The 24,344-nt window shown below is 37.6% G+C and overlaps 4 protein-coding genes and 1 long non-coding RNA gene across 5 annotated transcripts; 2 read left to right on the top strand and 3 right to left on the bottom strand.

Moving 5' to 3' along the window:
* Positions 1-4,411: 4,411 nt before the first annotated feature.
* LOC103452448 (uncharacterized) lies at positions 4,412-5,653 on the top strand. Its single transcript, XM_017336734.3, has one exon. It carries the CDS (start codon positions 4,412-4,414, stop codon positions 5,360-5,362), a length of 951 nt encoding a protein of 316 aa, XP_017192223.3. The 3' UTR covers positions 5,363-5,653.
* A 249-nt stretch (positions 5,654-5,902) lies between these two features.
* LOC114824082 (leucine-rich repeat extensin-like protein 5) lies at positions 5,903-7,714 on the bottom strand. The gene is made up of 2 exons (XM_070818704.1): positions 7,581-7,714; positions 5,903-7,449 (listed from the first exon to the last, which is right to left on the bottom strand). The coding sequence occupies exon 2, from the start codon at positions 7,237-7,239 to the stop codon at positions 6,121-6,123; it is 1,119 nt and encodes a 372-aa protein (XP_070674805.1). The 5' UTR covers positions 7,240-7,449; positions 7,581-7,714; the 3' UTR covers positions 5,903-6,120.
* LOC114823838 (uncharacterized) lies at positions 7,486-11,565 on the bottom strand. The gene is made up of 8 exons (XM_070818705.1): positions 11,163-11,565; positions 10,418-10,727; positions 9,903-10,028; positions 9,749-9,788; positions 9,581-9,663; positions 8,614-8,691; positions 8,434-8,501; positions 7,486-7,714 (listed from the first exon to the last, which is right to left on the bottom strand). Exons 2-8 carry the CDS (start codon positions 10,724-10,726, stop codon positions 7,705-7,707), a joined length of 714 nt encoding a protein of 237 aa, XP_070674806.1. The 5' UTR covers position 10,727; positions 11,163-11,565; the 3' UTR covers positions 7,486-7,704.
* A 5,590-nt stretch (positions 11,566-17,155) lies between these two features.
* Positions 17,156-17,867, top strand: LOC139194314 (protein FAR1-RELATED SEQUENCE 5-like). Its single transcript, XM_070818617.1, has 2 exons — positions 17,156-17,647; positions 17,802-17,867. Exons 1-2 carry the CDS (start codon positions 17,156-17,158, stop codon positions 17,865-17,867), a joined length of 558 nt encoding a protein of 185 aa, XP_070674718.1.
* Positions 17,868-18,217: 350 nt separating this feature from the next.
* LOC139194344 (uncharacterized) lies at positions 18,218-18,975 on the bottom strand. The gene is made up of 2 exons (XR_011579076.1): positions 18,850-18,975; positions 18,218-18,590 (listed from the first exon to the last, which is right to left on the bottom strand). It is a non-coding gene; the product is annotated as an uncharacterized lncRNA (long non-coding RNA).
* Positions 18,976-24,344: the final 5,369 nt, after the last annotated feature.

The following is a 24,344-nucleotide window of genomic DNA, read 5'->3' as shown; positions in this document are numbered from 1 at the left end:
TTTGTAAAATAAAAGTATAGGAAAAAAATAGAATTTAAAAAAAATGAAAAATAGAAGTTATAGGAAAAATTTTGTAAATAAAAAATAATAATAAAACTGTAAAAAAAAAAATTCAAAGCATTCATGTCGGTTATAACCGACATGATTTCCATTTTTTCTGGCCAGCCCCGGGTTGGCTGGCTGGCTGCATGGGGCCCTCCAACCCTTTCCGATTTCGTGGGGCCTCTCTCATATTCCACAGCCCTTTGGCCTAGCCCTCGGTTGGAGACGGTTTTTGGGCTATTTTCGGCCCTCTGGCCTTTTGGACCCTTCGGTTGGAGATGGCGTAAGGGACACCATCTTCAAGATAGTAACAAAAAATCTTACAAGAATCTCAAACCTCACGGTACAGTGAAGGTGGAAGCAAATAGATTTTATGACAATTTTTGTACAAATTTCAAAAATAACCTAGAAACCGCACACGTCTTTTTGAGAAAAAAATGCATTTGTTTTTAATTTTTGCTAAATATTTTCTATCATGATGAAGAGTAACTTTACAAGCAATTGAAAACGATTTTATCGTTTATTGAGCTTCAAATATATTTTTAATACAATATTTAAACTGAAAACTTAAAAATAAATGCACAAAATTTGTAACGGGGTCTAAAACATACCCGAAAGGAAGACACCATCTACGAGAATAACGATAAAAATTCTCACATGAATTTTCAGAACCTCACAGTAATCTACTACAAACCTCTCCTAAAGTAATCAGATGTTATTTCCTCCTCATTGATATTGGAATGCGAACGAGTAAGTTTACAAACGAGTTTGGAGTCCTTTCTGGTATAAATGCATGATACTACGCATTAAGCTCTAAGTCGAATTCTTTGGTTCAAAACTATATGAGTTTATTGTAATTATCAGAGGGTCTTTAGCCAATACCACATAATTGTCTTTTCGTCTTTAAAGATCTTTCGCGGTTAGTCTGTCGATTACAATCCTAGTTCAAGGGAGTGGAAGATTATGCGATAACAATGGCGTGGAATCGAATTACAACATTTCAGGGGAAGTTCCTAATATTGTGTCATTATATACGTCTGACAATGGACCTAAGAAAAGAAGCAGTGAAAACGCAAAGAGTAGTAAAACAGAAAATAAGAAGGAAGCCTGCAACTCTAATAAACTACAACCCACTACTAAGGACTGAACGTCCGAATCTTTTAGGAAGAAGAAACGACATTAGAAGCCATAAGTTTTAGATGCAAAAAAATTGCAGGACTGATTTCAAATCTTGATGCATTGACAGATTTTTGTTTTGTTTTTCTTTTTATTTGCAGATTCTTTTTGACAAGTGTTTAAACTAGTGAATGTTTAGTTTGAATTTTTTAGCATATCTGTTTTAGTATGATAAATAGTTCACATTTCTTGTTTAATCAGTTGATATTTATGTTCAAACAAAGGTCATTACATAGTGTAGAGCTCTCTTTCTCTCTTAGGTATTTGCGGCATCTATTGTTCATAAATCGACCAAACCGAAACCATGCAAATTGTCCGGTTCGGTTTTTGGTTTTTATGGCAAACCGGGTGAAATCGAACCATGCACACCAGTCTGTCATGTACTGAATAATTAATAACCGAGGAACAGATGAACTTTAATTACCAACGATGCAGTCTCATCAGCCATCTCAAGATCTCCCTAGCTTCTTTTGAAACACGGCTGTTTTGTATAAGCAAAAGACAATATAAGGGTTATACTCGTGGTTGCGTAGGAGGTTAGGGATTCCATTGTATCAACTATTTGTGGTGTTGAGTTTTGGTTTCAATATTTGTTGTATATTTCATTATGAATGTTACAAGAGAGTGAAGGCAACTCTTATAGAGAGCCAAAAGAAAGCTACAATAGATTATAGAGGATAACTACACAAACACAATCCCTAAAATCTGCCCTAATTAACAAGTGGAAAAGCAAAAACCAAATTACAAGTAAAGAAGCTTTTACAAGCAACTAAGAAAGGTTGATGTAAAGCTATGGAAAGGTTGATGTAAGGTGAATAACAAGCTATAGAAAGTGAGGTTGATGTAAGGTGAATAACAAACTATAGAAAGGTTGATGTAAGGTGAATGACAAACTATGGAAAGTGACTTTAGCCTATGACTTAGCTAAAGTGAGGATGACAACTCATACATACAACTCATCCATACAAACCAGTTTCAATAGTTGGAGATTTAAACAGAAAGATAAAGTGTAGAGCACAGTGTTACAAAACTCAAGAGGAAAAATGTATAGATAAATGAGAGGTTGAGGATGTGTTTTTTCACTGGGAAATAGATCAAGAGGATGTGGATCTTAGTTATGAGTTATGACTACCGAAGATTAGCGAGTCTTAATCACAAGGACTGGGCTTCCAAACAAAAATGGGTTTTCCCATATGGCCGATGTTTGTCTTCCAAGATAGGTTGGTGTCTGTTTTGTATATTTATACGTACGTAAAGCATGGCCTAAAATATGATACATGCAAGAAGACTAAAATATGGCTACATATTTCCAGACTTGAGCTCCTTCCTGGAAGATGCGAAAAGCTACCCACCCTTAAACTTTTCTTTCCGTGAAACAAAGGCCAGTTTTTCATGATTACTATGTATTATGTTTCTTACTACTTTTGTTAAGCAGATTACTTGAAAGATGTAGAAACTTACTTTGTGAACTCAAATTATCGTAAATAATGAGTTTGAAGTTAATTTATTCCTCTACCTATAGTGTAAATATATTATTGTATGAATAAAATAATAATAAAAATCGTAAAGGGCGGATTGGGTATTGAACAAATGTATAATGAGTCATGACATTAGGATCTGACGTGAAAGCCTAGTCAGTGGACTAATTAAACCAATTGAAGTTATATCAAGTTTTCACTTCTTTTAATGGTTTGGAACTTAATAAGGGCGGAAAAACTTATTTGAACCGAATTGTGATATGGTTTGTAGCTTGTTACAATGGCTAGCTTGAATCCTTGTATTAAGATATAGAAGATACATAGATTACTCGTAGAAAGTTTTATGGATGTTAGAAATACAAGTCATGTGATGTATGATCCTACATATTATGATAAAAGTGGATGAAAAAGTTGATAAGTCTCTCCAAATATATTAGCAAAAAACAAATCGAAGTGTTATAGGCTGAGGAGAATAGTAACGCAATATGAGTGACACATCAAAGAATCACTCAATTAATTGTTGTTAGTTGTTAGATGGCAATGCGATAAAACGTTATCTATAAAAAAAATCAATTATTCAGGGACTGCTTTTGGTCCTGAATATCAGAAGTAGGATTATCAGATTAAGAGGCCACTCCCATAATAGAACAACCAAAACCCACAGTTAACCTAAATGGAGCCCTAGCGAATCGTAACCGAGTCTATGTTTCTTTCTATATATTTAAAGTGGGTAAATTGCGGTTTGACTCCCTAAACTATCACTTTAGTCGAGATTGACTTTTTAAATTAATTTTTTGGTAAATTAATCCCTGAATTATTTAAAATTAGTCAATTAACCCCTTGCCGTTAGATTGCAAAATCAATTCTGACAAATTCAAGGTGCAAATTAGTCATTTCATCATTAATTGTTACTTGTCATCTATAAACACCAATAAAATTTTGACACATGAACACAAAATAATTCAAAAATATATAGCATAATGAGAAAACATAAAAAACCAAACGTTTACATAATAGACCATCTCACATTACTCATTATTTTGTTTTCACATGTCATAAGTACATTGTTGGTTATAGTTGATAAGTAAGAATTGATGAAGGAAAGACTAATTTTCCTTTGAATTTGATGAAATAGTAGATGAAATCTACCGACAAGGGTCAATTGGCTTATTTCAAATAGTTCAGGGGGTTAATTTACCAAAAAAATAGTTCAGGGGATCAATTTCAACCGGAGTAATAGTTCAAAAGGTCAAATGACAGTTTACCCATTTAAAATCCTTTCACTTATAGTAACAAATCGTGTTCCCAACAAATTAAAAAACTTCTCCTAAGCTTGGAAGCCTTTAGACTTCTTAGGATTTCACCCCCATTCCCCTCCCTGAACTCTTTAAAATCCCTCTCTCATTTGCCACCCTTCTCCATCACCCTCCCTTACTTTCCCTTTAGGCTTAAACAACACCAACAACATAAACAACCTCTCTCTCTCTCGCCCTCCCTCCCTCCCTTTCTTTCCCTTTAGGCTTAATCAACACCAACAACATAAGCAACCTCTCTCTCTCTCTCTCTCTCTCTCTCTCTCTCTCTCTCTCTCTCTCTCTAGGCTTAAACAACACCAACAACATCAAAAACCTCTCTCTCTCTAGCCTTAAACAACACCAACAACATAAAAAAACCTCTCTCTCTCTCTCTCTCCAACACAAACCAAGCAATTGGAAATGGGCACTTTAGTTGGACATGTAACACCAGGCCTTGGGTTTCTTCTCATTGGCTTATGGCACCTCTTCAACCACATTAAACTCCATCTTTACCAGCCAAACTCCTACACATCTCCAACCTGGTTTCCCACCACCAAATTCAAGTATTTGGAGCCCTTCTTAATCATGGGAGGCTCATTTGCCTTCATTGCAACGGAACTCTTCATAGCCCCGGAGAAACACCAACCCTTCGATGACGATGGAACCATCCCCACCAACCGTCTCCGCAACTTTGAGCACTGTTCAATCTCCATGGCTTTCTTGGTCTATGCAGCTTTTGCTATCATTCTTGATAAAATTGCCCCAAAAGCACAACATGGTTTGACCCAACTCCTTGGAGCCATAGCCTTTGGGCAGCAGCTTCTTCTCTTTCACCTTCACTCTACTGATCACATGGGACCTGAAGGCCAATACCACATGCTTCTGCAGCTTGTGGTTCTTGTTTCTTTGGCCACAACCCTTATGGGAATTGGTTTCCCTAAGAGTTTTTTGGTCAGCTTTGTGAGGTCACTTAGCATATTTTCCCAAGGTGCTTGGCTTATTGTCATGGGGTTCATGCTTTGGACACCTGAATTGATGCCAAAAGGTTGCTTCATGAACTTAGAGGACGATCCCAAAGTGGTTACGTGCCATGGAGATGAGGCACTTCACAGAGCCAAGTCCTTAGTGAACCTCGAATTTAGTTGGTTCTTGGTGGGAATAGCCATTTTTGGGGTGTCCTTCTATTTGGTTTTGGTTAGGGTTTACAGTGAAAAGGTTGAGTATTCTTCATTGACAAGGTTACGCGAAGAAGATGAAGAGGAACCGAATCTTGATGTTGAATCTCAAAAGAAAAGTAAGCTTGGAGAGACAGGGAGTTTTGTTAGTCATATGGGAAAAACAGCCTTTGCGTCCATGGACATGGAAAAGTAGCAGGAAAAAGTGCAAGGTATAATGGAAATAGGGGATTTGGTATGTATGTACGAATTAATTAAGGTTGTGGGATATATGCCATTTTATATTTGATTAAACCAACCATAGTATTGGGCCTAATTAATTAAAAGAGGGATTTGTGGAGAGTGAAAGTATATATGTAGTCAATGCCCTGATGGCCTAAATTTTTAACTTTCTCAAATTCTCAATGCAAGAATATATATATATATATATATATTTTAGAGTGTAAGCAAGCACCTATTTATATGTTATATAATAAATTTAATTAAATCCGTATATTCTGCTGGCCCCCCACTTAGGTGCTAAAAGCCTCGACCCGCCGCCTGACTAGCACTTACCGTTTTTTAAAACCTTGTTCAGGAGTGGCTGCTTTGGAAGGCCTCCATTAGGCTCACACGGTAGGGCTGGTTCTATCTTGCTTTGACAGAACCAGCCTACTGAATTAGCTCGCCGGATTGCTCGGTTTGCTTGGTCCCTTTTAACTGATTTATAATATAAATGTGGTACTCTTTCATACTCTTTTAACGAAAGGGAAACAAATCGATTGATAAAAAGATGAGGAAATGTGTTTCTATGAAGTTGTGTCCTATCAGAAATCAGATAACAGCAACATGTTAATATGACCTATAGACTACAACAACTCCAAATTCTTGTTTTGTTAACTGTTTCACTAAATCCGAAATTGTAACTCCAACCAAGGCAATCAAATCACATTACTGTAGATCATTTCCTTGCTTTCACATCTTCCCTGGATTACCTCCCTGCTGTTGATTCGCGGAAGTGGGTGAGAATGGATCATACAGTTGTTGCCCTCCTCCAGGACCAGACGCCGATTTGCCAGAGGAAAATGCAAGGTGGTTGCTGAACTGTTGATTTGGATCACGTGGGATCTCAGGTCGAGTTGCGTGAGCAGGATAGTTTTGCTGAATTTGAATATAATTTCCTGGCCTTGGAGGCAGAAGACCTGGCAAATTGGGCATCTGGTGAGGTGGATTGAAGTTACTCAGTCTCATTGGTGGGTGTGGCATACGAGGTAGAACGGTACTGGATTCTAGAAATGTTGCGAGACTGGGAGGAACTGAGATGGCAGTTGAATTTCTGGCATAGGGAGCAGCAGGCATATGAGCTGATGGATGCTGACTCATGTGGTCACCGAGTTGTGGTCTCGATAACACCTGACTGCCTGGCTGAGGAAACTGGAAAGACGGTGCTTGAGGTGCTGGAGATGGCAACATTGGTCTGGCAAGAGAAGCGTTATGTGCTGAAAAGTGACTGCTTGGCTGGGGAACTGTTTGGAAGGATGGATTCTGTGGTCGATGAGGCTGAAAAGTGAAATCGCCAGGGCTTTGAGCCATCATCATTGGTGGTTTTAGGGGAGTGAAATTTGGAACACTTCCAGAAACAGAACTTGGAACTCTTGCTTGCAGAGATGTAGAAGGAAGTCCTGCTTGAGGCCGTGGAATAGAAATAAAACTTGGTGCTGCGATAGGATGGTTTACAGAAGATACCATATTCGCCATTGGTATATTTGAAGGTGGTGGCATGGATGCAACACTTGGTTGTGGAGCTGGTGGACCGCTTGACCATCCAGTAGAGCTCCCAGCAGGCAGTGGTCGGTTTCCTATGAATGTGAGAGGAGCTGAAACATTAGTTTGAACTGATGCAGGCTGGGGAGCCATATAATCATGCAGCAAAAATTGTGTTGTTGGTGGATTTTGTCTAGGGGAAACAAGAGATGGTGGAAGACCAAATGATGAAGGCAGGTATGCAGGGTTGAAAGGTGATGTTGAAAGATGGGAAGGATTATTGAGAACTGGTCTCAAAGAATTCAGGGGAGTGAAGCCAGGCATATTCATGAGAGCGGAAGATGGGGCCCCTCAAGAAAAATGGACCAGGGTACTGAAACTGCCCATCCAGTGGAGTTTGTGCCAGTCCTGGCAGTGGTTGTACCATTTCCTGATTTACCACAGTAGTCGGAACCTGAGTATTATCACCAGAAACTGACTAGAAACATGAGCATTATCACCAGCAACTGAAGCACCTGTACTAACCGCTGCTAGATTTCCCTATATGGAAGTAATTAAAGTAACAACGCTAAGAAAACAACTGTAGAAATCATAATAAATAGCACTAAAGAGAAATTTTAAGAAACTGTTGGATGTAAAGCTCTCTGTTTAAAAATAAAAATGAAACTCACTGATACAGAGGTGACTAAGAGTTCAATTACAGCAATCGCCGCATCTACTTTCTCAAATGTGTCAGCTGATAATGAACGTATAAGTTTTCATATTCACCATGGATTTCACTCCCATCAGATGGTTTTATTTCAGCCTGCAAATAAGTTAAAGAATAAAAGAGGAAAAGGTCAATACCAAGGTTCTAAAAGATGCTAGGCGCTAGTCGGAAGGCGGGCTAGGACCTAGCGCCTAGGCGGGGTCTAGATGGACTAGGCGGATTTAATTAAATCTATTATATTTCGTGTAAATAAGTGTTTACTTAATGCTTAAATATATATAATTTCATTATAAACTACAAAATAGAATGACATATATATTATGACCTATTGAAACATAATGAAAACATGGGAAACAAACATATAATGTGTGTTCATCTAAGTATTCAACAAGACTCTTACAATTTATTGAAAAAAAATAAAATGCAAAATGAAAGTTATCTATTTTTTGTCTAAATGAGTCGCAACCTAGACGGGTCTTGGTGGGCGAGGTGGGTGCCTAGGCCGGCGCCTCAGTAGCTTTAGGCGCCCCTTCTTAATTTTCAAACGCCTAGGCATTAATCGGGGTTGTGACTAGCGGCCTAGCGCCTAGGCGGAGCTAGGCGGGGATTTTTAGAACAGTGGTCAATACTACATGAGCATTATGCACATCTCGAAGCAACCACTCCACAATTGATTTTTTTTTTTTTTTTTTTGCGTAAAATAATATGTTTAAGAAAGGATAAAAATAAGTAAAATTGATGACGAGGAGTGAGGACTCTCAAATTTATCTTCATATTGATTCCTTACTGTTCTATATTATTTATTGAATAATTACCTTCTGTCCTGTCCCTGCTTTGGTACCATACACTTGAATCTTGGCTCTGGTTTCCTTATTTGCATTGACTGATAAAAAAGAAATATAGAGAAAACACAATGACACAAAGATCATCAGAACAAGCACATGGTAATCACAAGTGTTTGGCATAACCGTCATAAGCATACACAAAACTCTTACCTTTTCTAATTGTTTCTGGTTATCACTTCCGGGACCATATATCAGGCCAACCAAATTGTATTTAGGATATTCTTTCACCTGAAAAGAATTTATAAACATCTAAGCATCAGAATATAAATACTGGCCGACTCAGCAAACCATGAAATTGGATAATATATGCTCCCGTCTTTAGGTCCCACCCTACAACCCTGGCCAGGAACCTTATAAAAGTAATGGTAAACAAACATAGCAACCCATTGCACTCTATACTCAGTAATAAAATAATTGTATCCACAGTCAGTTCATCTCTGTGTGAAAAAATGACATGTCAACTCATACTAGAAGTCCTAAAAAGGCAGTTCAATGCATGTGGATTCCCGCAATGCGAGTTCAGGGAGGTAAAATATGGGCAACAATAGCCGTCTTTCTAGATGGACTGTTTTCAGAACACGAGCTCTCTACAACCTAGCCACTTGGTGAAAGTTCTTAGAACATCCAAATAATTCTTATTTATGTGAACTTATGATCAATAATATCAGGATTCAAACCAACACCGGTATTGCAAACAACCAACCTATAAACGCAATGCTTAAATGAGTAAATCTAAACTATTCCACCAGATTAATACGGATTGTACCCATAAGTTGCAAAGCTTTAACCAGTTATTTCGAATTCATGTAGTACTCTATGGCCCATTCTTCACCACCCCTCAACCCCAAATTACAGCCAACCTGTTCGGATTTCAGGTCCATACTTATCATTCTAGAAGTGTACGATAAGACTGTCACTTATGAGTCTAGGTTGAAATTCCACATACATGTTCTTCTTGGGTAAGTTTTATTTTAAATCAATACAACTAAGTTCGACAAAGCATTTTCACGCCATGATAAAATAACTTATATTATCTCAGTAGTTTGGACACATCTTAAAAAAAAAAGTTAATTAGAAAAGAGTTGCAGAGGATTGCAGGATGAGAAGATAAACTTACAGGAATAGGGACTATAGCCTCTTTCAACAAAGGTTTATAATCAGGTGGGGCCTTGTAGCTTGGATTTAACTTTAATATCTCACCTGAATATCGTCAAGAAAACGATAATCATGCAATCTATAATATAACATACAGGAAGGTATAATCTAAGAAAGCTGTCAAACGCACCTGTGGCTTTCTGCTTTTCAAGTTCCAGCTGGTCGACGTCCTACATTGACGAATATTATTATCAGTGCTTAAGAATAGAAACATCATTCAACATAGAAACGAAAGTACTCGAGAATAAATGAAAAAAAATAATAGAACATGAAATGGAATTTACCTTTGTGTCAATTTGATGCTTAGAGGATTTGTGGTGCAGATCTTGAGGTGCTGATAGTAAGTCCTCATCATTCTCATCCTCTAACATTCCAGATTTCAGCTGTTGTGTAATTTGATCCACCCGAGTCTGCTCAAAATTTGTCCACCAAACAGGCAGTAATATCACTTAGTGGCACCTGGAATGGGAGGTTTCCATGTGAACCATTCACACAGAAGACACAACCAGCATATTAATACCCAATGTAAAAGGGAAACAATGAACTTCCACTAGCTGGAAATATTTATTCCTCCCACAAGTGGGGCGACGAATGCCTCCAAACCATAAATTTGAAATTTTAACTACATGGGGATGGGAACATGCAATTAGCGAGGTTTGACATTGCCCAAACATAAAAACAGGTAAAGTGGGAAAAAGATGCATAAACCAAGAACAAATTTTGATTTTAGAACTACGAAATAACATAGTATCAAACGAAAGATGACCAGAAAAAGACTTGCAAACAATCCAAACAATACCTGATAAGCTAAAGCTCTTCCCTTTTTGACAGAAGCATCTTGGGTGAGATCAGGGCCCCATTTTGTTTTCCTCTGAATCTGTTTCTTACTTTCTCCACTAACTGCATCACCGGCTCCCAGGTTTTTACTTCCGCGAAAGACAGGCACAAGTGAACCCGACAGCTTGTTTTTTGGTATAACAAATCCGGCCTTGGCAGCAAACATGGAGACCTTTTGTGTACCAGCTGATGATGCAGGTGTCATCGTTGTACCAGACATCTCAGCAGTGCGAGGTTCGACTGTGGATGCAGTACCAACCTTTGCAGTCATCCTGTTCTCCAATCCAATGGGCACATAAATGCCGAAAAAAACGTAAGAGATCAACTAAAGCTAATAACTTTTAATCAGAAGATTTTCACTTCAAATAACCAAACACTTATAAATTTCAGTATTTAACTAAACAGACAAGACAACGAACACGAAATTAGGTAGACAAAATACAATTTCAATTAGGGTTTAATTTCCCAAATCCCTTGATTTCAATGTAACTGCAAATTGCTAGCCTTAATTCAAAGAACTCATTGAACAATACAGAAATTAAAATTAAGAAATTGACTATTTAATACACCCCACCAAATCCGATGTGTCTCCTTTTCTATTATTTTCGTCAGGTTTCTCAGCAGCCAAACATAATTTTCTCGGAAAATACAACCTACCTGCCTAAAACTGTAGGAAATACAGAGAGAGAGAGAGAGAGAGAGAATACCAGTGTGAGGATTAAGGAGAGAGATGAGAAGAACGCTGCGTTTTGGGAGTGTAGACTTGCAAGTGGCAACCCAATTGCTCTGCTCTTTTGATAAGTGTAATGTCTCAAAAGGATGAAAAGGCGCGCAGAAGCTCTTCCATGGAGTTTTTACAGTTTACAGTTTTACACTTGACCAGCACGAGAGCGAATCGAGACGGGGGCCCGTCGGGTTATTTGGGTGGGCTCAACATGGTCCGGGCCTCGGTCCGGGCCTAGGCGCTGGACGGTGGCCGACCGCCGCGATTAACTTCTAAGCGGCCACAAAATCGGAAAGCATTTTAGGCGGGATTAGGCGGGACTAGGGGGAGCTATGCAAGTCTGGGCGGGGTTCGACGGCGGCTAGGCGGGGGAAATTTAAGACGCCGGATTCTGAAATATTATTGTTGCAGAGTTGGGGTTGCGGGGGGAAGAAGATGAATCGAGCTGGTCCCCACCATCTTTTTAATGGGAGCATCCAGAAAATCATGCTCTTGTCCAGTGGCGAAGCCAGGATTTTCAGAGGGGAGGGGCGAAATTCAAAAGAGTGTAAAGTTCAATCGAAGCGGTTACTTTCACATTAGATAGTGCAAAGTTTTGACTCAATATTCATAGCAGAAAATGATCTCTCCACCCAAGCAGTTGTAAGCAATAATATTTAAGCCAATGTAAGAAACTTAAATTGACTAGGATTAGATCCTAAAAAATGTTAGGTACTAATCAAACAACGGACTGAGACCTAGCAGCTAGGTGCCTAGACGAGATCTAGGCGGGAGCCTAGATAGATTTAAATTATCGTAAAATAAGCATTAAACAATATTTACATTGTTTTTAAAGTAATACAATATTTATAAATAATGTGAGAGTTTAAGATAAATACAGTGGGAGTCTTAAAAGAGAAAATAAAAATACATACAAGACTTAAAAATAAAAGAAAAACTAAAGAAAACTCCAAAAAACTTCATTTTTAATGAAAAACCCTTTTTAAAGGTATAGTGAATAGCACCCGAGAAATGTATAAATGTGGTTTTTCGTTAAAAGTGAACAGTACAAGGAGTTTTTTTTGTTAAAACTCCCAAAAATAAAACCACAAATACTTGTTATCTTGTTAACCAAACACCCAACTTTAAAACACTTGTCATTTAATACTTGTTATCTTGTTAACCAAACACCCAACTTTATCTTCAACCCACATCCAAACACCCATCTTCTTCCTTGCTTTTCTCCCAGACCCGACACCCCCAACCGCTTTTCGTCAATCTCATCCCCACACCTCCTCCATCAACCTCTCCTCCGTCCATCGCAACCGCATCTCCTTCCCCGTCGATCCCACTCCCACCCCCTCCTTCGTCGTCCCCACCGTAATCCCTTCTTCGACTTTCTTCCAAACCTCTGTTAATCTCCTCCACCATGAATTCCGACGAGAGCGAGGGGAGTGGCGAAGACTTGGGGTCCAGTGGTGTTTCCCGGCGAGGGGAGTAGCGGCCGCCACTCGTCGCTCCCACGTGGCTTTGCCACTGCTCTTGTCACACCAGCACAAGAAGACAGTGGCGAAATGACTTAACACAATTTCAAAAAGCTGTTTTGATTAACGAAAAGAAGTTGGGCCGACTTTTAAAAAAAAAAAATCACCTTAAACTTTTATGATTAATAAAAGTTTAAGATTTAACCGTAAGATCACAACTATTCATATACCAACCTTACAAACATTAAAAACACGGGCCGAATTAAAGCGCAACCTGCAATAAAATACTTTTTTCTATAATTATCCCTAACAGAGCCTAACCCAAGCCAATTAGTCAATTCACAAATATTACGATTTTACCAAATAAATCATCACCGCCATTAAGGCAGAGCACGAACCCCGTTTTATCTTTTATCTCAGTCGTGCCTAATGAAGTGAGGGAGGACCGCGTGGGATCGTATTGTTACCACGAGGACACTCAAGCATTTTTTGATTAGGTAGACCACTAAAAGATGATCAAGGCAATGTTCAAGCTTTCATGCACCCAAAGTGACGAGAAACAGAAGCTTCTAATTCTCTGCAACTCCTCCCGAACTTTTTAATTTATTAAATTCTAAAATTATGTATATTTTTGCAACAATTTTTCAGAAATGGAATTTCCCCCATTTAATCTCTGTTTCTCTCTACATTTGGCACAGTAACAGTTATTTGGTAATTAATTTTCTTTTTGTTTTTAGTTTTGGAAAAGAAAAGGGATTTTTGTTTGGGTTTGTTTTGGGTGTTTGTCGTTCAACCTCGTTCTTATTTTGTTGTATTTCTAGAAATAGTGTTTATTTTGTTCACTTACAGAAATACTGTGAATTATTTTGGTTCTGTTTCAAAAATAGCGTAAGTTATTTTGCTGTTGTTTCAGAAATAATGTGGATTATTTTGGTTTAGTTTCATAAATAATGTGGGTTATTTTGTAGTAGTTCCAGAAATAGTGTGGATTATTTTGGTTCAATTTTAGAAATAGTGTGGGTTATTTTATTGTAACTCCAAAAATAGTGTGGATTATTTTATTTTGTTTCATAAATAGTTTGTAACTTCAGAAATATCGTTTATCTTGTTCACTTCCATATTTAGTGCATGTTATTTTGGTTTAATTTCATAAATAGTACGAGTTATTTTGTAGTAGTTCCATAAATAATGTGGATTATTTTGGCTCAGTTTCAGAAATAGTGTAAGTATTTTGGTTCAGTTTCAAAAATAATGAAAGTTATTTTGGTGTAATTTCATAAATAGTGTAGATTATTTTGATTCAGGTTAAAAAATATTAGAGATTAGTGTCTTAAGTGGCCTTGGATTTACTTCCAAGTTGCTTTTTATATTTTTATTCTTTTTATGGAATTGCTTCCAAGTTGTTGACTTGGAAACGCAAATCTATTCCACACAAGTCTGATGCTAGACTTGTATTCTGCCCATTTCTATTTTTTTAATATTCTTTTTAACATTAAGACTATACTATAAAGTCCATAATATTTTCTTATGTACCTAAAACTCTCATACTGCATATGCAGTGGTGGATCCACCGAGGGACCTGGGAGGTCCCAGGACCCCTCGAAGACGCCTGAATGATTGCTTGAAATTTTCCGGGGACCCCTCGTACTCGGATGAACTATGTGCAGTTGTAGTTGCAGCAGCAGTGTCATGATGGGGAAGAAGACCGCGCAGAGGAAGAAAGAAAATTTGCCCATTTCAACCTTGGCCCAAGTCGTTTTATTTTTTTATTTTTTATTTAAGTTTAAACAACGGTAAAACGCTGCCGTTTTCTTCCATTTTGTTTTAATTCCCCAAGGCCTCCGTCACTCTTCCTGAATCCCCATACCTTACCATCCCTTCTCCCATCCAAAACCTGAAACCCCCAATTTTCACATATCCAATCCTCAATTTCCCTATTCTCATAATCCTAAAATCCCACCCAATCTCATATTTTAATTTTACTCCAATATCATATCTCAATTTGTTTTAAATCTCCACACCACCACCATTTGGTTCAAAATTCAAATAAGATTTTTTGGTATTCTAATCCAATCTTAACTAAATTATATTATATATTGATGGAGATTTTATAATCTATTATTGATATGATTATTGATATGTTTTATTTTTGTATACTCATTTGATTATTGGAATTTTGTTTATTGATTAATTGGTATATGATTTTGTGTTTTGTTATTAATATGTAGTGTATAGATAAGAAATATGGAAAGATTTTTCAAGCCAAAACCAATAACACGATCTATTTGTTTGGGTAGTTCAAGTTCAAGACAAAATGAGTGTGATATTAATTTGAATAATCTTGAGAGAGACCCTGGAAAAAGAATCTGAATGAAGGATTATCCTCCTAATATTCAAGTTGAGATTCAAAGAGTATATTTGCAAATGGAACATTTTTAGACTATGAAACTTCATTGTAGATGCTTGAATTAGATTTTATAGCTTGTAATGTTGTTTTACGTATGATTCATCAATAAAATGTACTATAATTTAACTTTTAAATGTCATTTTAATCTATAAATTTTTTTACCTTTGTTATTGGGACCCCCCGAGTTTAAAATTCCGAATCCGCCACTGTGTATATGTATATATACTTTCATTTTTAAATGACATATTATTTAATGTTTAAATTTAACTAATTTACATATTATATAATTAATATACTCAAATCCGTTTAGACCGTCTAAGTGCTAAGTCTCAACCCAACATCCGCTTAACGTCTTTTAAGATCTTGCTTTTAACAAAACTATAAAAAATAAAGAATAAAAAAAGGGGGATCATTTCCACTTTGACAAAACAAAACTATAAAAAATAAAGAATAAAAAAAGGGGGATCGTAAACAAAACTATAAAAATAAGGACAATACTTGAGTCCTGAACAGTCAGAACCCTTCATACTGCCCAAACGTGGCACAATAAGAACTTAACACGTGTAACTTTTTTTTTTCAAAAAAGAACTGAGCCTAGTTAACGGCGTCTTCTTCTCCCATCCCAATGACAGAGGACTTAAATCATCATTCTCTTTCCCGCTCACACTACGTCTCCCTCCCGCTCACGTTACCTCTCCTTCTCCCTCCCTCTTTCTCTCAGACTACCTTTCCTTCTCGCTCAGACCACCATCCATCTAGAGCGGCGATGGCGAGCTTTCAAGCAACGACGACAAGCGGCAAAATTGAATAGAAAAGCCAGACAATCTTGAAAAACAAGGAATCGGGTATGTTTTCGAAGAATTACATTTTTCTTTTCTCCATTCTCAATTTTTATGTTCGATTTTTAATTTTTTATGATGTGAGCAAGGTTTTCTCTTATTAGGGTTTGCTCTTGTCATTGTTAATTTTGTTCGAATTATTTGAAAATTGAATTCAATTCTTTTCACTTCTCCATATTCTTTTCAATTCAATGGAACCGAAGGATCCATTCTCTGATGTATTATTCGATAGTAGGCTATTTTCGTCCATTTTGTTATTGTTATTGGTGTTGGTATGATGTGAGCAGGGTTTTCTCCTTCTCCTTCTCTCTCTCAGACTACCTCCCCTTCTCGCTCAAACCATCATACACCCAGAGCAGCGACGGCGAACTCTGAGCAACAACAACAACGACCATCCACCTAGGCACCTATCCAGATGATCCATTCTCTGTTGTATTTGATGGTATGTTTTCAGTGTTGTATGATTTGAATTTGCATTCGAAATTTTGGATGGTTGTTTTTCTTCACAAAGCTTGCGGCTTTGGATTTGAAAATTGCAATATTTGTATTGAGTGTGCTCTGTTTCGTCCCATATTGAGATGCAGCAAAATAAAAGCAAATGAATAATGGAGAACATATTTGAGATGCAACATAATAAAAGCAAATGAATAATGGAGAGCATATTTCATGTCTCTAGTATTAATGTTATGTGGCAGGTTATGGAGAACGAAGAACCTACAAGATCAGACAATGAGTCATTACCTAGTGATGAAGATGATTTACAAGGTGTAAGTTCTTCACCTACTTGTCAATCTTAAAGTCATGATGGTTCTTTGGGACCTCCTCAGTTGAATAAAAGCAAAGAAATAATGGGAGATCTAGAACTTGGAATGGAGTTTTGTTCTAAAGAGAGCGCATACGATGTTTACTGCAACTATGCTAGAGATAAGGGTTTTGACGTGAGGAAGCATCATTGGAAAAAAATAATGCAGGAATTGTAACAAGAGTAACTTACACTTGTTCAAGACAAGGTTTTCGAAGAAATGATGAGCCAATTGAAGGTACAACTTATACTCAACCAGTTTCAAGGGTCGGTTGTCAAGCCCACATGACTTGCCTTCTTAAAAAGAATGGAAAATTTAAGATTGTTTCCTTTGATGCAAATCATAATCATGCTTTGGTTCGAACCCCTATGAAGCACATGTTGAAGATTAATCGGAAGATGTCCTGAGCTCAAAAGGCGCATGTTGATGATGCAGATAAGTCATGAATATAAATAAAAGCAACTATGGAATTGATGAGCAGAGAAGTTGGTGGGCGAGAGAATCTTGGGTTTCTTGATAAAGATTATCGAAATTACATATATCAAAAGCGAAAGACAAACATGGAAAAAGGAGATGCTGGGGCTATATTGCAATATTTTCATAAAATGCAAGTGAAGGACTCGTCTAGTTTTTACTCGGTGCAGCTTGATGAAGATGATATGATCAAAAATATGTTTTGGGCAGATTCACGTTCAATAATTGATTATGGTCTCTTTGTAGATGTCATTTGTTTTGACACAACGTATCGGACAAATGAGTATGGTAAACCTTTTGCACCAATTCTTGGTGTTAATCATCATAAACAAACCATAGTTTTCGGTGCAGCTTTGCTATATGAAGAAAGTGCTGATTCTTTTACATGGCTATTTGAGACTTTCTTGGAAGCAATGTCTGGGAAGCAACCAAAGACCATATTGACAGATCAATCTGCTGCAATGGCTAAAGCAATATCAGAAGTTTTTAATGAATCTCACCATCACTTGTGTGTTTGGCATATTCATCAAAATGTTGCCAAAAATTTGAGCCATGTGTTTAATAGGTCAAGTCAATTTGCTTCTTATTGTTTTTAGGAATGATTTTATATAATATAATTTGTTTTGTAATTTATAGGAAGTTATAATGCACCATCATGACCTTTCACAAAGTAACAGTGCAAACAAGGGGCTTGGAAAATGAGAAGATAAAGACCATGGAGGCAATTTCTATTGAATTGGAGATGTTGTAATCATTTTGTTGAACTTGTATTGTATTAAACAAGTGTGACTGAAGGGATATCACAAGTCAAGTGCTACTTTGGTGATAATTTTGGAGATTGCTATTGCTATTTTGGTTTTTGTTCAGCAAACGACAAAATTTCCCTTCACTAAACGTCTTATTTTTCATGTACTACTAAGGAGCCAAACTGGTTTCATATGTTGATTTTCTCATGTACTCCTCTGTAGGTATCTCAATGTAGCTCTGCATCAATACACATAACACTCCGACCACATACACAAATGACAATGCCCTAATTAAGTAAAACTAAATAAAGGAGAAAGACACTTTCATATGTACATGAAAACAAAAATGTTTTCCTTGAGAATACATAAGGTAGTAAACTCTGTTTGACTTATAGAGAGGATTTGAAAGAGGCTATCAAAATATACAAATACAAAACATAAGTCTCTTACTCGTTATGGATTTATAGATTCAAACCCAAAATTATAAACGAAACTAAGACCCTTTCATACCAATTTGAGAAACAATCTATGTCCATATTAGACCATAGTCATCAGCATATACAAAGACATTATTTATATCAGATAGAGACATCAACTCCTTCAACTGTAGGCATTAGAGACCCGTCAGTGATAGCCAGGATGAGCCTGTACTTCCATCCTTGTCCTCGTAATGAACATCCTGCACACAAATGACCCATAGATTATGAGATACGAGATATTTTGGAAAACATATGAACATGGTAGCTTTCGTTATATGGGCATACATCTTAAAAAATGGAACGAGTTGATTACTAAAATCTTGACAACTCCCAAAAAAAATGGAACACAATACTGTAAACTTATATTGCCAAGAACAAGATTTAAGTCACAGAAATCACAATCAAGAAAGCATGAAACCTTTTATATAAATAAATAAAGAACTCTGCAATACCACTAACCTGATGAACTGCCATTGGAATATGCCATAACTGCTACCATTCAGTCTCGGTGTTGCAATCCTTCTCCTCTCTGTCAGATTGATTTAAGCTCTAACCAAGAATAGGACTCGGATCTAACTGAGCACACATCTGTGAGAGTAGAGGTTACAACATTTATATATATATAAACACACACACACACACACACACACACACACATATATATATATATATATATATATATATATCCTTCTTATAACTTGACAAGGATTTCCTATTACAATCCTTATAGAAAACAACTTATGTTTTCCAAACCATATCAATTCAAGTATTCTTGACAGAATCCTTCACAAACAAGGATTTGTTCACAGCTTCTCATAAGGCTTTCTTATTCTAATTGGACTTATCCGTTCACTGTAAAAAACATCCAATCTCATGTTCATATTCTTACAAATACATCTTTAAAAAGTGACCAAATTGTAAAACCAATCAAGGGGCATGGAAATGGAAAAAGGAATCTAATACTCACAGGCAAAATGGTTGACATCGTGGTGTTGGAAACTCTGCTTTGTATGGCTTTGCCCTTGTGGCTGTCCTTTATGCAGCTCTTCAACCTACTTGTATTCAAACACAAAAAAAGAAAAGAAAACATACTCAAAACTAAAATAAAAAAAAACCCAAAAAACCCAGAATTCGTGCAGCTGCAATCCCTGATATACCAACACCAATAGCAATAACAAAATGGACGAAAATAGCCTACTATCGAATAATACATCAGAGAATGGATCCTTCGGTTCCATTGGAATTGAAAAGAATATGGAGAAGTGAAAAGAATTCAATTCAATTTTTAAATAATTCAAACAAAATTAACAATGACAAGAGCTAACCCTAATAAGAGAAAACCCTGCTCACATCATAAAAATTGAACATAAAAATTAAGAGCGGAGAAAAAGAAAGATGTAATTCTTCGAAAACATACCCGATTCCTTGTTTTTCAAGATCGTCTGACTTTTCTATTCAATTTTGCTGCTTGTCGTCGTTGTTCGGAGCTCGCCATCGCCGCTTTAGGTGGATGGTGGTCTGAGCAAGAAGGAGATGTAGTCTGAGAGAGAGAAGGACAGGGAGCAAAACCCTGCTCACATCATAAAAATTGAGAATGGAGAAAAAGAAAGATGTAATTTTTCGAAAACATACCCGATTCCTTGTTTTTCAAGATTGTCTGGCTTTTCTATTCAATTTTGCCGCTTGCCGTCGTTGCTCGGAGCTCGCCATCGCCGCTCTAGGTGGATGGTGGTCTAAGCGAGAAGGAGAGGAAGTCTGAGAGAGAGAGGGAGAGGGAGAGGTAGTGTGAGAGGGAGGGAGAGGTAGTGTGAGCGGGAAGGAGAAGGACGATTGAAGTCCTCTGTCATTGGGATGGGAGAAGACGCCGTTAACAAGGCTCGGTTCTTTTTTTTTTTTAAAGTTACACGTGTTAAGTTCTTATTGTGCCACATAGAATGGGCAGTATGAAGTGTCCTGAATTGTCCTAAAAATAAAGAATAGAATAAAAAAAGGGGGATCGTTTGCACTTTGACAAAACAAAACTATAAAAAATAAAGAATAAAAAAGGGATGATCAGAAACAAAACTATCAAAAATAAAGGATAAAAAGAGGGGGATCGTTTCCACTTTGACAAAACAAATTAAAAGAAAGGGCCCCATCCTGTAAAATAATCACTTCATGGTGCCCCGTGGAAAAGGATCCTTGACAGATTCATTTATTCGGAATCCGTGATCGCAACCGTTCATTGTATATCTTGTGATCAGTTTTTCGTTAAGTACTATTTATAGTTAATTTTAAATTTTAAATTTTAAAATAATTTATAATCATACGATATACATTGAACGATCATAATCACGGAATCCTTAGGATCTCTAGATCAAGCCCATAAGTTGATCACTTCATGGTCCCACCCCGTAACGTAAAATGATCACTTCATCACTTCATGGGTCCCACCCAGTAAAATGATCAATTCATGACTTCATGGGTCCCACCCCGTAAATTGATCACTTCATGGGTCCCGCCTCCTTTCCTCGTTCTTTCCCAAGCCTCTGCCACAGTGGCATCTCACTTGCCCCAGAGGATCAGGATCCTCTCCTGAGCTAATGGAGAGGATCATTCTGATCAGGTTCATCAGACCGTTTAATTTTTATCCAACGATTACAAATAAGGGATCTTTATAAAGTTATAATAATTATAATCGTTGAATAAAAATTGAACGATGGATCTGATCAGGAGGATCTCTCCATCTGCTCAGGAGAGGATCCTCTCCGGCCCCAGACACTCTTTGTCTCTCCCGGGCCCCATTTTTGGCAGGTTGATGCTCTACTAGTCTACTCTACCCGAGTAACGATTCATTTAAGGGGATGTGGTGTCTCATTATTTGCTACGACTCCTGCTACGACTCCTGTTCTACAATTTATTTTAGGGGATGTGGTGTCTCATTCTTTGCTTTTTTGTCCCCACCGTCGCACTTTATCCCCCCCGGGCCCCATCATGAAGTGTATAACCACCCCCCCCCTCCCCCTCTCCAGACATCTTTCCTGCGCCTCTTTCTAAACCAACTCCTACCCCCTTCTCCCCTTCCTTATTAGCAAACAAGTATGAAGAACAATATTGCTAGTGCTTATCGGTGCCTTCGGGCATTTTTTCAGCAACAACTCAACAAGGTCATCAACGCGTTGGATAATAATCTTGACCCAGAAGCAATAGTACCGGCTGATCAACCACCGCTGCGGCCAGCCACGGCCACCAGCTCTAGGACTTCGAAGCACAACTTAGACTGGGCAAAGATTATCATGGCGTATTGCTTGTCGACAGCTATTGGAATGGCTCTCGTTCCCATCCAACTTCATTCCGACCATCTCCCTCTAACTTTTTGCGTTCTCGGTCTCGCAATCCTACTAGCCTTTACTTGTATAATGGTTAGCAAATTTATCCAGCACTCCAACTCTCCACGGAGAATAGTTCATCTCTTCCATTATTTCGGGGTCTTCTTTGGAGTCACCGCTTTCTTCATTTCCGTCACAATCCCATTTCCTGTCTGGTTCAAATGTACGGCCTCTGTCATCTATGTGGCCTCAGGCCTCGTAGTACTGTTTTGTCATCACTACTATACATAAGGCTATTGCAAGCAAGGAGAAAACCTCAAAAACAAAACGATCGGCAGGGAAGCATAGTTGTAATGTACTAGCTAGATATCTGCATAAAATCACATGCAGACTCCTTTATGTCAGGAACGAGCAACATTTGATAACATATTTTTCATATGTAATTGTTTTCCACATATAACGATCAAGTTAAACTGTATTAGATAAAGTCTTATCAAGCTTGTGAATTTTATACAAGTAACAATATTATTGTCTTGCTTTTAGTTTTGGCCGGTATTTTACTTTTTGGAAAGGGTTTCACCCTAATATCAATAAATATTAATTGTTTGTTTTTGTTATTTTGTTTTTCTTCACCCGCGTTCTTAGCAGCTGTAGACTAGTGAATTAGCTCGCCGGACTGTTCGGTTTGCTTGGTCCCTTTTAACTGATTTGTAATATAAATGCGGTACTCTTTCGTACTCTTTTAACGAAAGGGAAACAAATTGATTGATAAAAAGGTAACGAAATGTGTTTCTATGAAGAAGTTTTGTCCCGTCAGAAATCAGACAACAGCAACATGTTAATATGAGCTATAGACTACAACAACTCCAAATTCTTGTTTTGTTAGCTGCTTCACTAAATCCGAAATTGTAACTCCAACCAAGGCAATCAAATCGCATTAGTGTACATCAATCCCTTGCTTTCACATCTTTCCTGGATTACCTCCTTGCTGTTGATTCGCGGAAGTGGGTGAGAATGGATCATAAAGTTGCTGTCCTCCTCCAGGACCAGACGCCGACTTGCCAGAGGAAAATGCAAGGTGGTTGCTGAACTGTTGATTTGGAGCACGTGGGATCTCAGGTCGAGTTGCGTGAGCAGGATAGTTTTGCTGAATTTGAATATAATTTCCTGGCCTTGGAGGCAGAGGACCTGGCAAATTGGGCATCTGGTGAGGTGGATTGAAGTTACTCCGTCTCATTGGTGGGTATGGCGTCTGAGGTAGAACGGTACTGGATTCTAGAAATGTTGCGAGTCTGGGAGGAACTGAGATGGCAGTTGAATTTCTGGCATAGGGAGCAGCAGACATATGAGCTGATGGATGCTGACCCATGTGGTCACCGAGTTGTGGTCTCGATAACACCTGACTGCCTGGCTGAGAATCCAGAAATACCCTCCTCCATTTCTCCTTCTTGCCGCGCAGAGCTCTTCACGAGTCTCTGTCTCTCTCTCTTCTTTCTCTCTAGAACCAGAAGCTCCGAGTCTTTAAGGTTCGTTTTGGCTTCGGATCGGGTCCTGCATTTGTATAAATCGGAGCTGGAAGGGATTCGGATTACAATGATCGAATTCGCTTTTTGTCTGATTGGATGGTCTGATTGGGGTTGAAGATGAACCCGCTGTGCTGCATAGCGCCGGTTTCGGTCGATCGGGACCGGGGCACCCCGGTGGCGGCGAAAATGAAGAATTTTGATCTGGGATTTTTCACAAAAAAAAAAGAAGAAGGTGATTTGAGCTTTTCAGAGAGAGAGAGAGAGAGAGAGAGGATTTGAATGGAGTGCTTGCAGTTATATCATTGAAGAAGAATACCAAGGATAATTGAATGGAATAAAAAATGGCAAAAGTGGATTAAAATATTGTAAGAATAATGACTAGATAATGCTGGAATGAAATAAAAAAAATGGCAATAGTGGATTAAAAATTGTAAAGAAAATTAACCTATATTTGTTAAAAAAATTAAATTAATAGCACATTTAGTATTATATATTTTTTAATCATTTCACACATTTACAGCTGTTTTACATAAAAGTTTACCAAATACTATCATACTGCTTTTTTTCTAAAAGCACTCTTACAAAAAAGTTTACCAAACACTCTGCTGCTTTATTTTACAGCCACTTATTTTCACAACACAACATAAGCAGTTTTTTTTCAAAACACATCAATACCAAACCAACCCTAAGAGTTCAATTACGGCAACCGCTGCATCTACTTTCTCAAATGTGTCAGCTGATATATGAACGTATAAGTTTTCATATTCACCCTGGACTTCACTCCCATCAGATGATTTTATTTCAGCCTGCAAATAAGTTAAAAGAATAAAAGAAGGGAAGGTCAATGCATGTACGTACGTATGAGCATTATGTCACATCTCGAACCAACCATTCCACAATAGATTTTTTTCCGTAAAATAATAGTTTAAGAAAAGATGAAAATGAGTAAAATTGATGATGAAGACTCCCAAATTTATCTTGATATTGATTCCTTACTGTTCTATATTATTTACTGAATATTTACGTTATGTCCTGTCCCTGCTTTGGTACCAGAGACATGAATTTTGGCTCCGGTTTCCTTATTTGCGCCGATCAAAATGAAATATAGAGAAAACACACA

This window comes from Malus domestica, chromosome 03 (genome assembly GCF_042453785.1).
Source record: "Malus domestica chromosome 03, GDT2T_hap1".
NCBI lineage: Eukaryota > Viridiplantae > Streptophyta > Magnoliopsida > Rosales > Rosaceae > Malus > Malus domestica.
This window is presented reverse-complemented; position numbering and strand designations above follow the sequence as displayed.